The sequence below is a fragment of the Typopeltis vanoorti genome, chromosome 5 (genome assembly GCF_054136105.1).
Source record: "Typopeltis vanoorti isolate ZY-2024b chromosome 5, IOZ_Tvanoo_1.0, whole genome shotgun sequence".
In the NCBI taxonomy this organism is placed as follows: domain Eukaryota; kingdom Metazoa; phylum Arthropoda; class Arachnida; order Uropygi; family Thelyphonidae; genus Typopeltis; species Typopeltis vanoorti.
In genome coordinates this window covers 40,400,913-40,415,937 of record NC_143553.1, presented here as the reverse complement: position 1 = coordinate 40,415,937, position 15,025 = coordinate 40,400,913, and the positions used below count along the sequence as shown (strand labels likewise).

Genomic DNA, 15,025 nt, shown 5'->3' with positions numbered 1-15,025 from the left:
CTTATCATGCTAGTCACTTTCCTGGAATGAGTATAATTTTTTTGATGCAACTGCTTTCTGCCCCTCTCCTTATACTTTTCCCATAACCACCGTTTCATCTGCAGTTCCCATTGGATATCGTTAATCAATAAACCAAATTGTGTTTTCTTTTTCACTCAAGGTATACAACTCACCATTACTGCTAATAAATATTTCTTCACTAGTTCCTGTACACTGGTGACCTCTTGCTCTTCCAATTCTTCCACTCATGGAACTGCTCCAAGCTGATTTCTAAGATTATTATAATCACATGCCTTATAACTTCACATAAATTCCTTTCTTCTTGTACTTCTGCATGTCTATTCATCCCCTAAATCAAGATTACATGGTCACTCTCTCCAAACCCTGATGCTAAGACCAAACCCAAAACTCTTGAGCCTCAAAAATTTGCTGGAATTTCTCCTTCAAAAATTCCAGCAATTCCATTCCCTTATCAATTTATGCTGCTGTCATTAAAATATCCCATAATGAACACTCATTTTGTACTTTCAAAAACTCAACTGCCTAAACATTTCCTGCTCTTAAGCAAAATCCAACTAAATATCCTGGCCTGCCCATCCCACCTCATACCATATACTCTCAAAACTATTAGTACCTTATCAATCCAAATCCTCCACTCTGAGAGAACTGATGGTGAAACCATCAACGTGTGGACAGACTTACGTGTTCGTCGAACATGTTGTTTATTATTTTAACGGTATAATAGAACACAGAAACTAAGTAAATAATTGATTTATTAACTTGATGCTGATATTTCGCTGGTATTATAACCAGCATCTTCAGAGCACAAAAACACTAGTGTTTTTGTGCTCTGAAGATGCTGGTTATAATACCAGCGAAATATCAGCATCAAGTTAATAAATCAATTATTTACTTAGTTTCTGTGTTCTATTATACCGTTAAAATAATAAACAACAAGGTGAAACCATCACTTCACCCATCTTCCCAGTGTCTATTCCCACAAGAAGCTATCCCTGCTTTCATCCTTCCTAACTCCAGTTTCCCTGCAGTAATCCCACTTGTCCTGAGACACTGCAAACAAAACCTCATCAGATGGGGCTACCTCACTGGCCCAGACAATTGTGAGTGTGGGACAACCTAGTCCATGGGACACCTTCTTGCTTGCCCCTTTCTTTCATCACCTTGCACAAAAGAGGACCTTATATCCTGCACAGAAAGAGCAGTTGATTGTGCAAGATACTGGAGGAACATCTGACCATATCTATTGTATATAAGTTATGTATAGTTTCCTTTTTTCATATTTAATTATTATTTCCCTATATAATTCACCTACCAAATCTAAGCTGATCTTACTGTAATGTATCCTAATTTGGTGTAAATCATGTTGTACCACTTACTTACTACTTGTGTTTGGATACGAAATTAAAAAAAAAAAAACTTGTCCTAAGAACATTCTCTCCAGATACTTATGACCTTCCTTATTCAAATGCAGTCTGTCTCTCGCATGCATCTGTCTTCTATCCTCAAATGCACTCCAAGCATCCACATAATCCGAACTTCTTTTGAAACATTCTTGCTACCATGCCATTCAATGATGCTCATCTTCTCAACTCTGTAACATGCTTACTATTTTCTCTTATACAGTACTGTCTCTGATGAATTACCAGAATCCATATGTGATGGGATTATTATTCAGGAATTCCCATGGAGTTCAAAGACTCAGATGACCACAATAACCATTATTCACCGACAGAATACTGATACTTGCCTCTGGCAATCCATTGTACTCCTTCACAGTTCTCCAAGCAAAAAAAAATTCGGTCCTTACACTCTTAACCTCATCTTACACAACTTCCAGGAGTAATTCCTAGTATTACAACCCTGTTAGCATGATAAAACTCTGTAGCAACTCAGATATTTCATATCAACTAAACTTTGTAACTCAAACTTTCACCTATCCTCACAGCAAACACTCCACACATTGATCACCATTTTAGTTATTCACCTCTGAATTCTCTCCAACCTTTACACATATTCAAGAACCCATGTGACCAAATCTCTGCACAGTAGTCAAGATGCTTTGCAGAGAGGAATAATAACCTCTGTCTCTTCTTCTCAGTGAATTCTTCAACATCCAAATGATCCTTTGAGCTATTCTGCCCACTTTTTGGCAATATACCCTTAATTTTAATTCTCTGCCCAACTTCACTTCCAAATCTCTAGCCTTTTTAATTTCTTGTAGTAAAGTTCTAGCAATTTTCATCTCAAAGTGCACTTAAGAATATTACATGCTCGGTACTAAACTGACAGCCAAACTGATACTGCCCTCTGCAGTTGTGTATCATCAGCAATCAAATGGAATATCTTCCCTAAAATAATTAATTTTATCATTAATATACAAATTAAATAACAATATCCCATATACTACCTTTTGATGTTTGTCAATTATCTATCCTCTTAGCCATGTGTCACCAGCTTATATCCAACCCCATTTACTCCAATTTATGTAATAGAATTCCATATGGGTTATCCTGTCAGACCTTGCAAAAATCCAGCACCCTTGTGGTGTAGCCATTTCCTTTATCCAACTTTGCTCTCTCTTTCTCTCTTTTTTTTTTTTAAATATAAAAAGTGAGTAAATTACTGATACAAGACTTATCCTTCACAAAGCCATGCTATCTTTAGAGTATCATGTTCCTATCTACCCATTCTAAATTCTGCAAATAAGTAACTGTTCCAATACTTATTTGCAGAATTTAGAATGGTAGATAATGATCATTCTATAATTCTGGTGCTAACTCTGTCATAGATCTTCCTTTATACAACTAAACTATTTTGCCCTCTTCTCCATCCTCTTGGGTTATTTGGCTTGAGACGAAGCATCTGTCAGAGGCACTACCTCATAATACACAGACTGATATCCCATCCAATCTGATCACAGTGTTCTAAGCATCTCAGTTCATATACTTGTATCCTCACATTGCTGACCAACAGTGTATCTACTAAATTTACCACTGTATGACATGTAAACACTTTTTTTTATTTTTTTTGCAAGAGGTCTGCCTGTCAGGCAGTGATACTCTCCAAAGCAGTATAAAGAGCATTTCATTTCAGATAAGAGACTACTTGTGGGGAAAAAACAATGACAAAAAAAAACAAAACAAAAAAAAAAAACTAAGTAATTATTTAAGAAAGTATTTCAGTAGTTTTTTTTTTTCAACATTTACTTTGTGTTTGTTGCCTACATAAAATTTGTTTGACTTGTTTTATTATTGCTAAAATATGTCATGCAGCTAACTTTGAAACCTTACCTTAGAATCCTTCTTTGGCAAAAAGTGTACAACAGGTAATTCTGAATTATCTGTTGAATTCCGAACTAAGCTGTCTCTGTTATTTTCTTTTATGTCAAAAAAAGTTTTAGCAACTATATCAGGAGCTCCATAGAAACCTCCAGTAACAAGAGTTATATTTCTGACTTTGGCTAGCTCTTTACCAATTGCTCTAAAAGCAAAAAACAAAATAAAATAATAATTAAAGAAAGAAAAAAGAATTACATTAAAAAATACCTGTTATTTTTTAGACTTGTGACATAGTATAATTATTAAAAGAAAACATAAGTCCACAGTAATAACTTAATAAATAAGGTACAGATATTTCACACTAAAACTAATAGTACATCTTCAGTGTTACAAACAGATAGGAATGGAATACAAGTAACGAACATTCGGTGGATCATCTATTAAAATGCATTGTTGTCGTGAGCTAGGAAATGAAGAAATTAATATTTAAGATAATTGGTTTTTTTAATGATTACATAAAATAAAAGTCTCCCAGTTCTTCGAGAGAGAGAGAGACAATCATTTCGATTTAAATTTGGTCGATGTAAAATAGCTTCACAACTATCTTTAAAGAAGCATTCATATTTGAACCTGCATCTATGAAGGAGAATAGCTTTATCCCACTGGATATTATGCATAGTATTAATACTGTGTTGTGCTAGACCAGACTACTGAGGTTTGTTGTATTCAATATAATATTGATGTTCTTTAATTCTTTTTTCCGCAGAACGGCCAGTTTGTCCAAAATAACAAACATCGCACACATGGTATTTGGTAAACGCCAGCCAAAGATAGAGATAACAGTTTATCTTTTGTAGAAGGCAATAAGGAAGAAATTTTGTTGATAGGAATATACGTGGGAATCAATTGGTACTTTTTTAAAATTCTACCTATAGGTTCTGAGATTCCTGGAATGTAGGGGATTGGAACTCTGCAGACTGTTGAAGAAACTATTGGAACATAAGATTCAATTATCTGTTAGATTTGATTAGGGTGGTAATTATTAGATTCCATTAACTTTTTAATGATGGAAAGTTCTTGTTGCAAGATTTCTGGAGAAGAGCAAACTTTATATGCTCTATTAATTAGAGATTTAAGAATGCCAAATTTTTGAGATGTGTGGTGAGCAGACTTTTTATGAATATATCTGCCAGTAAATGTGGGCTTTCGAAAGATGCTTGTAGATAAGGTACCAGAAGAAGTTCGAGTAAGCAGGATGTCCAAAAATGGTAAAGTACCAGAATTTTCCTTTTCCATGGTGAATTGGATACGAGGGTGAAGGCTATTTATTTGTTATAGAAAGCTCATCTTCAGTATATGACCAAATGGCAAAAACATCATCGACATAACAATACCAAACAGATGGTTGAGGGTGAATGGATGAAAAAATAGTCTCTTCGAATTGTTTTAAAAAATAGTTAGCCAAAGGTGGAGACAAAGAGCTACCCATGGCAGTACCCTAAACTTGTTTGTAGAACTTGTTTTTCCAAATAAAATAACCTGAATGGTTAACAAATTCGAAAATCTTTGCAATAATTATACTATGCCACAGGTACCTCTAAAAATAAGAATCATCATCCTTCACGGGAAAGACTTTCTAAGCAAACAGGAAGACTAGGAAAACTATCTGGTTTACAAGGTAAACTTTGAGCACAGATTGCCTTCCTCAAAAAATGTTGTGATACGAAAGTTATTCCTACATTTGCTAGGTTTAAAGAAACAATTTGGTCTCATGGAGCCCACTTTATTTACATTCGTGCAAGTTTCTCCTTAATTCGTAACCAACTTTGTACTGCCAAAAAAGAATTAGCTTCTAATATTAAGTCTATTTCGGATCTCAAAGAAGAAATTTCAACTGTTCTTAATGATGAATTACTAGATATTGTACTTCGTTTATCAAAACAACCTTTAACCCGTTCTTACGAAATACATTTTCACAGACTTCTGCAAAAATATAATTCTTTATATCACAAGCAAAAGAAAAACTTAACCTCTGACATCACTTCTACTAATAAATGGATTATTAACATTTCCGATCACCCTTTATCTGACGCTGAAACCAGTGCTTTAGCAAAAGGCCTTGATTTTGCAGTTATTCCCACACATCCGTATCTTGATTTTTTACATAATATAGAACACAATCTGTCTGGACTTTCTTGCGACGATGCTAATAAACTTCGTTTTGAAGTTGCGACTGTTATTTAAAAGCAAATAACCTCCACACAATTTATCAAATGCTGAAATCAAAGGGCAAACTTCTTTAAGAAGAGATAATAACACATTTGACATTGTACCTCTGTTTACCAATATTCCATTAGCCGACACAGTCATATTATATGAAGATTACCCTCCAGATATCGCAAAGATTTTCTAATTTGTTATCCATTCAGGTTATTTTAGTTGGAAAAACAAGTTCTACAAACAAGTTTAGGGTACTGCCATGGGTAGCTCTTTGTCTCCACCTTTGGCTAACTATTTTTTGAAACAATTCGAAAAGACTATTTTTTCATCCATTCACCCTCAACCATCTGTTTGGTATTGTTATGTCGATGATGTTTTTGCCATTTGGTCATATACTGAAGATGAGCTTTCTACAACAAATAAATAGCCTTCACCCTCGTATCCAATTCACCATGGAAAAGGAAAATTCTGGTACTTTACCATTTTTGGACATCCTGCTTACTCGAACTTCTTCTGGTACCTTATCTACAAGCGTCTTTTGAAAGCCCACATTTACTGACAGATATATTCATAAAACGTCTGCTCACCACACATCTCAAAAATTTGGCATTCTTAAATCTCTAATTAATAGAGCACATAAAGTTTGCTCTTCTCCAGAAATCTTACAACAAGAACTTTCCATCATTAAAAAGTTAATGGAATCTAATAATTACCACCCTAATCAAATCTAACAGATAATTGAATCTTATGTTCCAATAGTTTCTTCAACAGTCTGCAGAGTTCCAATCCCCTACATTCCAGGAATCTCAGAACCTATAGGTAGAATTTTAAAAAAGTACCAATTGATTCCCACGTATATTCCTATCAACAAAATTTCTTCCTTATTACCTTCTACAAAAGATAAACTGTCATCTCTATCTTTGGCTGGCGTTTACCAAATACCATGTGTGCGATGTTTCTTATTTTGGACAAACTGGCCATTCTGTAGAAAAAAAGAATTAAAGAACATCAATATTATATTGAATACAACAAACCTCAGAAGTCTGGTCTAGCACAACACAGTATTAACACTATGCATAATATCCAGTGGGATAAAGCTATTCTCTTTCATAGATGCAGGTTCAAATATGAACGCCTCTTTAAAGATAGTTGTGAAGCTATTTTACATCGACCAAATTTAAATCGAAATGATTGTCTCTCTCTCTCTCTCTCTCTCGAAGAACTGGGAGACTTTTATTTTATGTAATCATTAAAAAAACAATTATCTTAAATATTAATTATTTATTTATTTCATTTCCTAGCTCGCGACAACAATGTATTTTAATAGGTGATCCACCGAATGTTCGTTACTTGTATTCCATTCCTATCTGTTTGTAACACTGAACATGACTATTAGTTTTAATCATTAAAAAAATTAAAATATATTAATTAAAGTTACCTTTAATTAATATACTTCATTTGCGTTGTTAATTCTGTAAACTAATTACCAGTTATTATTAGTTTTAGTATGAAATATCTGTACCTTATTTATTAATTAAAAGTTATTACTGTGGACTCGTGTTCTTTTAATAAAAAATACCTGTTGCAATATTCTTTCTTAAATTTAAGAAAGAAATCACTCGGCCAAAGCCCAACGTATTTATAAAAGAGCGAGTTTAGCACTATTACGTATAACCATCTGTGTTCTTATTATACCGTGAAACCTATTACAACATGTCTGATGAACACATAAGCCTATCCACACGTATTTAAGAAAGAATTTTATTTTAAAAATTAATTTTAAAGAATTTTAAAAGAAGAAATTTATTTATCTACAACGATATTATTTATTTGTTGTAGAAAGGCAGAAAGCTCATCTTCAGTATATGACCAAATGGCAAAAACATCATTGACATAACGATACCAAACAGATGGTTGAGGGTGAATGGATGAAATCATCATCATACGTATCAAGGGTTTAGGCCTAGCATGGCCTGTCCCGGCCTTAGAAGTCATCGTTGAATCGTTTAAGAGGACGTCCTGGTTTTCTTTTTCCTAATGGCTTGTACTTTAAGGCTTGTTTTGGTAATCTTTTTGTTTTCATTCTTTGAACGTGTTCCATCCATCTATGTTTATATTTTTTAATTTTTTCAATTACTGGTTCTTGGTTTAATTCTTTCATAATATCTTCGTTTCTTTTGTGATCAAATAGGGTATACTTTGCAGTTTTTCTCATAAACTTCATTTCTGCTGTTGTTAATCTTTGTTTGTCTTTTTGTTTTATTGTCCAGCTTTCGCTTTCATACATTAAGACCAGTAAGGCTAATGTATTGTATACTTTTAGCCTGGTTTGTTTTTGAACTAGGTTTGGTTTAAATATAGAGTTAATTACACCTGTTATTTTTAAATATTTTGCAATTTTTACGTTTATATCTTTTTCATATGTGATCATACATCCTAGGTAGTTAAATGAATTCACCTGTTCTAAGATCTTGTTATCTATTACTATTTTAGTTCTTGCTGGATCTTGTCCTTTAAAGGCCATAGTTTTTGATTTTTCTGTTGATATTATCATACCATAATCTTTGGATATCTCATTTAGATTTAAAATAGCTTTCTGCAAGTTATCTTCAGAATTTGTAATTATTATTTGGTCGTCTGCAAAGAGGAGAGTGTTTAAGTTAACTGTAGGTGAAAGTTTAACTCCTTGGTGTAAATTTTTACTCCATTTTATTATTATTTCATTTAAGTAGATATTAAAAAGAGTTGCTGAGAGGGGACATCCCGTCTTGTATATGATAGCTCGTGATTTAATCTTATTTGTATTTGATTATTTTCATATATACTTGTGATAGCTTTTAGGATATTATTTGGTATTTGTCTTTCTTTTAATATGTTAAATAATATGTTTCTTTTAACTTTGTCAAATGCTTTTTCAAAGTCAATAAATGCAATATGTATTTCCAAATTATATTCTCTTCTTTTCTCTACTATTAATTTTAGGCAAAAGGCTGGGTCTATACATGATCGTCCTTTTCTAAATCCATTCTGTACCTCTAGAATAAAGTTTTCGGAATATTTCATTAGTTGTTATTTAAGATTCTGCTATATATTTTGTAACAGGAATTTAGTATACTGATACCTCTATAGTTTTTAGGGTCATCTCTATTACCTTTCTTAAAGATAGGAATCACAATTGCTTTTTTCCATTCTATTGGGGGGATACCAGTTGAGTAAATTTTATTTAAAAATAGTAAGAGTCTTTTTTTGAATCTTGTTCCTGCGTATTTATATAGTTCTGAACCTAGCTTATCTTCTCCAGGTGATTTTCCATTTCTTGTTTCTTTCAGGCTGATTTCTAATTCATAGGATGAAAACATAGTCTCTTCAAATTGTTTCAAAAAATAGTTAGCCAGAGATGGAGACAAAGGTCTACCCATGGCAGTACCCTCAACTTGTTTTTCCAACTAAAATAACCTGAATGGATAACAAATTCGAAAATCTTTGCGATATCTGGAGGATAATCTTCATATAATATGACTGTGTCGGCTAATGGAATATTTGTAAACATGTTCGTTACTCGTATTCCGAATGTTCGTTACTTGTATTCCATTCCTATCTGTTTGTAACACTGAAGATGTACTATTAGTTTTAGTATGAAATATCTGTACTTTATTTATTAATTAAAAGTTATTACTGTGGACTTATATGTTCTTTTAATAAAATATGCCTGTTGCAATATTCTTTCTTAAAATTAGTACAATAGCAGCAGGAGATCAAAATCAATGGCTTTTTCTGGAGCTATTTTTACAGCTCCTGAAATATAATAACTCTAAATATCCAGCCATATATTTTCCAGTTAATGCTACCGTGGACTTAAGTGTTCTTTTAATAAAAAATAACAGTTGCAATATTCTTTCTTAAAATTAGTACAATAGCAGCAGATCAATATCAATGGCTTTTTCTGGAGCTATTTTTACAACTCCTGAAATATAATAACTCTAAATATTCAGCCACATATTTTCCAGTTAATGCTAAAAACTAATCGTCTTCACCCTGAAGTTACATAAGGGTCATGGGAATGAAAAGTAGATTTTCTGCAGAAAGAGAGGTGAACGAGGTAGAATACATTGATGGAGTAGTTCAATAACTGAATGTATTCAAGCTGAAGTATGACAAGTATTGTAGTCTACTGATAACAAGGTAGCAGTTGCTAATTCACAATAAAATTAATAGCTGAAAAAAATGATCAATTTGGAGTGCAAACTAGTACAAACAAGAACTATCTGAATATCATGTGAGTTACTGTATTTAAAAAATGATGTGTAGATATCTTAGAGATGTATACAAATTATTCGATTATTAGTTACAATTCTGGAATAGAGAGCCTCCAGAACAATTTAAATTACACCCTCCATGGAGTCGACAGACTCATCATGGGAGGTTCATTCAACTGACAACATATTTATCATATAGAATCTTAAAGTCCTTAACACTCCTTGCATTAACAACACATTCTGGTAATGCATTCCATTCACTGACAATTCTCCATGTAAAAAATCTACTCCTCACACCCTTCTTCATCACAGTTTTACATAACTTCCAGGAATGACCTCTGGTTCTTCCCCTCTCACCTTCTACTCTTTTTATAATCCCCTCTGGATTAATCTGATAAAATCCTCTCACTTACTTAAATGTCTCTATCATATCATCTCTCTTTCTCCTATCCACCAAACTCTGCAATCCACATCTCTTCAGCCTCTCTCTCCATAGCCAGCATTCCAAAGTCCTGATATTGTTTTAGTCACTCGGCTCTGGACCCTCTCCCCATCACGTTGAAAACCAGGTGTGACCAAATCTGAGCACAATAGTCCAAGTGTGGTCTGACCACTGCCTTATACAGGGGCACAAACACTTTCTTATCCTTGCATGTTAGAGTACTTCTTTGCATCACTAGCAAAATGCCCTCTAAACTTCAGTCTACTGTCAACCATCACTACAAAATCTCTAATCTCATCCACTTCCTGCGGTACAGTATAATCAATATAGTACACAGCCTTATATTTTTGCACTCCAAAATGTAACACCTTGCACTTATTGTTAATAAAACTACAACACCACTCTTTTGTTCAAGTAAAAAGTCTATTCAAATCTTCCTGAAAGGATTCAGTATCAGCAGTGCTACTTATAATTCTTCCCAACTTTGCATCATCAGCAAATAACTAAAGATGCCCAGTCAGTCCACATGATATATGATTTACAAACAAGTTAAACAGCAGGGACCCAAGAACAGAACCCTGGGGCATGCCACTGATTACCCTTCTTTTTTTGAAACACTGCTCCACCATACACAACCTGCTGGTATCACTCAGAGCGCCAATCTCTGATCCATCTAACCAATATACTGTCTATTCCTATTGTTAATAATTAGAGATTTTTATATTTAGGATATATCATAATATTAATCCTACCGGCTGCGCCATTATTTAAATATAGAATTTTTATTAATTTAATCCTATATATAGAAATGATCTCGGTTCAACAATTATTTTAAATTTATTTCCAAGTGTACCTATATATCATTATATGCACAAGGCTTCACTCAGATTAGTGCAATGACCTCTTTTTTACTATTTCTTTCAGAATCCAAATAAATCACTGACTCAAGACCAAAATACAAAATAAACACATTTAATAATAAAAAAAAACAATATATATACACTTCAAACAACCTTACATAACTATAACTAAATACTTTGTTTTCACAATGACAAAATGTTCATAGCCAGTTTCTCTCTCTGTCAAGGCCCTTTTCTGAAGATATATGACTGTATTCTTCATTTTCATAGGATCCTTTATCATCACTTATGTAGCACACACATTAATTCTTCCGAACTCAATTCTGTCTCTTTTTAGTAGAAATAATAGTTAGATCCGGTGCCCTTAAGACAGATGAAACGAACATTCTCGAACATTATTTTAGAACGTAAATAGCAATTTCTTCTTTTATTCACTAATGCTTATTGACAGTCTTAACTCTTCCATTGAAAAAACTTACAGTTCTACGATTCTCTTTTCAGAATCTACTATAAATCTTCCAATTAGCGTTTCCTCAAATATTCCTTTTAAAACAATCTATAGCAATACCCCTGTATTTATCAATACTTATTCCACATTAAAACTATATAGTTCCATGATTCCCTTTTCGGAATATACTATTAAGTTTCTTCCGACTGTCGCATAAAAAAACTCAATTTCCTCCGAATCTAAATATCTGCCGGCCTGTGTTCTAATTTCTTTCTGAACACTTGTTTACAGCCATTTCCCTGATACCGAACGCTGTTCTTGTTAGCTGTCAATCACACATCAAACTTCTCGGCGAGCAGGCACACTCCTTGAAAATGGTAAGCAAGAAACTAAATACAATGGCTGACATGGTGTCTCTGTTAGCAACAAGAAAATGTCTTCATAAAACACAAAACTTAATATTTTAAAATACAATAAATTTGTTTAAAGTAACACAACTATTCAAATCCAGTAAGTGCATAAATTTTTTAAATGCTTTACATATCATATTTGACAAAACCATTTCAATAACAGGCACATCGCGAGTGCCGACAATACGTGTTATGAAATTAAAACTAATAAACATTCTAACATAAACAAAAATATTTAAAATTTTAAATTATGATTATTTTTACATCAGTTTCATCTTTCTCTGAAATTTTTTTTGTAAAAAAAATTTTAAATATTTAACATATATCTAAGAAAACTTTTAATGCTTATTCCTAGATCTTAAAAAATAACGTCATTCCTGCTTATTATTATTATTACCCAAGACCTCATGGAGTCAAAGACTCATCTGGGAGGTCCTTTCATCACACACACACACATCTCATCATACAGTGTCTTAAACACATTCAAACTTCTTGCAGACACCACAATCTCAGGTAAGGCATTCCAATCATTCACAACTCTGCACGAAAAAAACCTGCCTCTCGCTCCCATACTCACACCCTCTTTATACAGTTTCCAGGGATGACCTCTGGTTCACCCATGATCTCCCACTATTCTCTGTAGAACTTCTCCACCATTGATCTTATAACAACCCCTTACCAACTTGTAGGTCTCTATCATATCTCCCCTCTTCCTTCTCTCCACCAGACTCTGCAAATTACATCTTCTCAATCTTTCCTCATACTCAACATTCCAGAGGTCAGAAACTACCTTAGTCAGTCGCCTTTGGACCCTTTCCAACATCTCTTCATCCTTCTGAAAACCCGGTGACCAAATTTGGGCACAATAGTCCATGTGTGGCCTAATCAAAGCCTTATACAATGGAACAAGAATCTCCCTACTTCTACATGTCAGTGTCCTCCGCATTATTCCCAGAAGTCTTTGTGTTGTCTTCACAATTTTGGCTATGTGTCCCCTAAATTTCAGATCCTTATCTACTATCACCCACAGATCTCTTATTTCATCCACCTCCTACAATATATCCTCACCAAGCATACATTCTGCGTCCCATCTTTGTTTTCCAAATTTTAAAACCTTACATTTTGCAACATTGAACTCACATCCCCATTTTCTTGCTCAATCACTTAATTTATTCAAGTCTTCTTGCAAGGCCACAACATCTTCACTACTCTTTATGGTTCGTCCCAACTTTGCATCATCTGCAAACAACTGAATATCTCCATCCAAATCTTCGCCAATATCATTAATATACAAGTTAAATAGTAATGGCCCTAAAACAGACCCCTGAGGCACTCCACTAGTGACTTTCCTTTTCCTGGATATCGCACCCCCATACACAACTTGTTGATACCTATCAGATAGCCAGTCTCCAATCCAATGCACTAATCTAATATCCAACTCCAACTGCTCTAGTTTGACTGTCAACTTATCATGAGGTACTCTACGAAAAGCTTTTGCAAAATCCAAGTATCATCATTTACACTCTCGGAATCACTAGTTTCAGAATCATCTGATGCTAGAGATAATTCGAAATTTTCTTCTTCCAATTTACTATACTTAAATATCTCATTTCTATATTTCTCAAATATTTCATTTAAACTATTTGAATTATGCCCTAAATCTACAGAATCATCACTATCAGAATCAAATTCTACAGGTTTCTGAGATTCCTTATCCTTATTAACTAAATTAGAGGTATTTTCACATTCTGCTGGTTTACTTAACTCTATATTAACTAACCTATGATATTCTGCTATAATTTCATCCATGTTAGAGTCTATTTGATTATCATCACGCTTACATTGTACATTATCTGAATTATGTAACCTGGGGCTTCTAAAATTTTCTACACTAGGTTTTGTTTTACCCAAGTTTAATTTTCTCCTTTGCTGCATATTTGAATTATGAGCTTTAAAACTATTCCCTTTCCTACTATTTGATTGTAAATGAGATGCATCAGAAAGACTACTCTCATTCTTCAATATTCTATTCATATTGTCACCTAATACAACTAGATTTCTACTCCCTAAAAAATACTTTTTTAACCTATCAGAATGTATATTTATAATTTTACTAGGATTTTTGACATCTTGAATCCTAAAATTCACAGGAGAAAATTTATCTAAGATTCTATATGGACCTAAGGCTTTCCTTCCTAATTTTCCAACTCTTTTTATACTAGATTTATCATCTAACAATACTAAATCTCCTGATGCAAATGACTTATACTTTCTAAAATGATTTATATACTGCCTAGTTTTCTGAGAACTTAATTTACTTATTTCACCTACTAATCTGAGTTGTGGAAAATTTATCTACAACTGTTTCAAGATACTCATGTTCATTGTATCCTGTATTAGGAATGACTGAAACAAGTTCATTAGGAAAGATTGGATCAAAGCCATATAAAGCAAAAGATGGTTTTTCTTTGATAGCAGAATGAAAAACAGATCTACATGCAAGTAATGCTTGAGAAAGATATGTATCCCAATCATTCATTTTAGTGTTTGCCAGATTAGTGTAGTAAAAATCTTCCTAACGTTAAGTAATTTACATAACTGTAACAACAGTTCAGATGTAAAATTTGCTCCTTGATCTGAAAGTAAGGTCTGCGGAGTTCCATATCTACAAATTATATTCAAGAACTTTCTTGCAATAGTCTTTGCAGTTTGATCCTTCATTAAGACTGCTTCAGGAAATCTAGTTAGCATATCTATGGCTACTAGAATGTACCTATTGCCTTTTTTAGTAATTGGCAGTGGACCTACCACATCAATAGCAACAATCTGAAAAGGTCTAGTTGGAATTGGAAATGGTTGTAATGGAGCTTTTCCTATAAAAGGGGATCTTATTTGGCACTTATGGCATGATTTGACATATGTGAGTATGTCACTCTTCATACCTTTCCAGATATAACGATCCTTTATTCTTTCCCAAGTTCTAGAAAATCCTTGATGTCCTGCCAAGTCAGAATCATGGAAAGTGTATATAATCCAAGGAATCATTTGAGTTGGTGCCAATATTTTCACTTTCAACCTTCCATTTTCCAT

The 15,025-nt window shown here is 33.4% G+C and overlaps 1 protein-coding gene across 1 annotated transcript in view; it reads right to left on the bottom strand.

Annotated features, from left to right (window-relative positions):
• The window catches only part of LOC150106331 (uncharacterized), a 404,058-nt gene that overhangs the window by 48,037 nt on the left and 340,996 nt on the right, over window positions 1-15,025 (bottom strand). Inside the window, exon 15 of the mRNA XM_090393084.1 lies at window positions 3,312-3,501. Coding sequence (XP_090249210.1) covers window positions 3,312-3,501 — 190 coding nt within the window. The remainder of the gene's footprint in view (window positions 1-3,311; window positions 3,502-15,025) is intronic.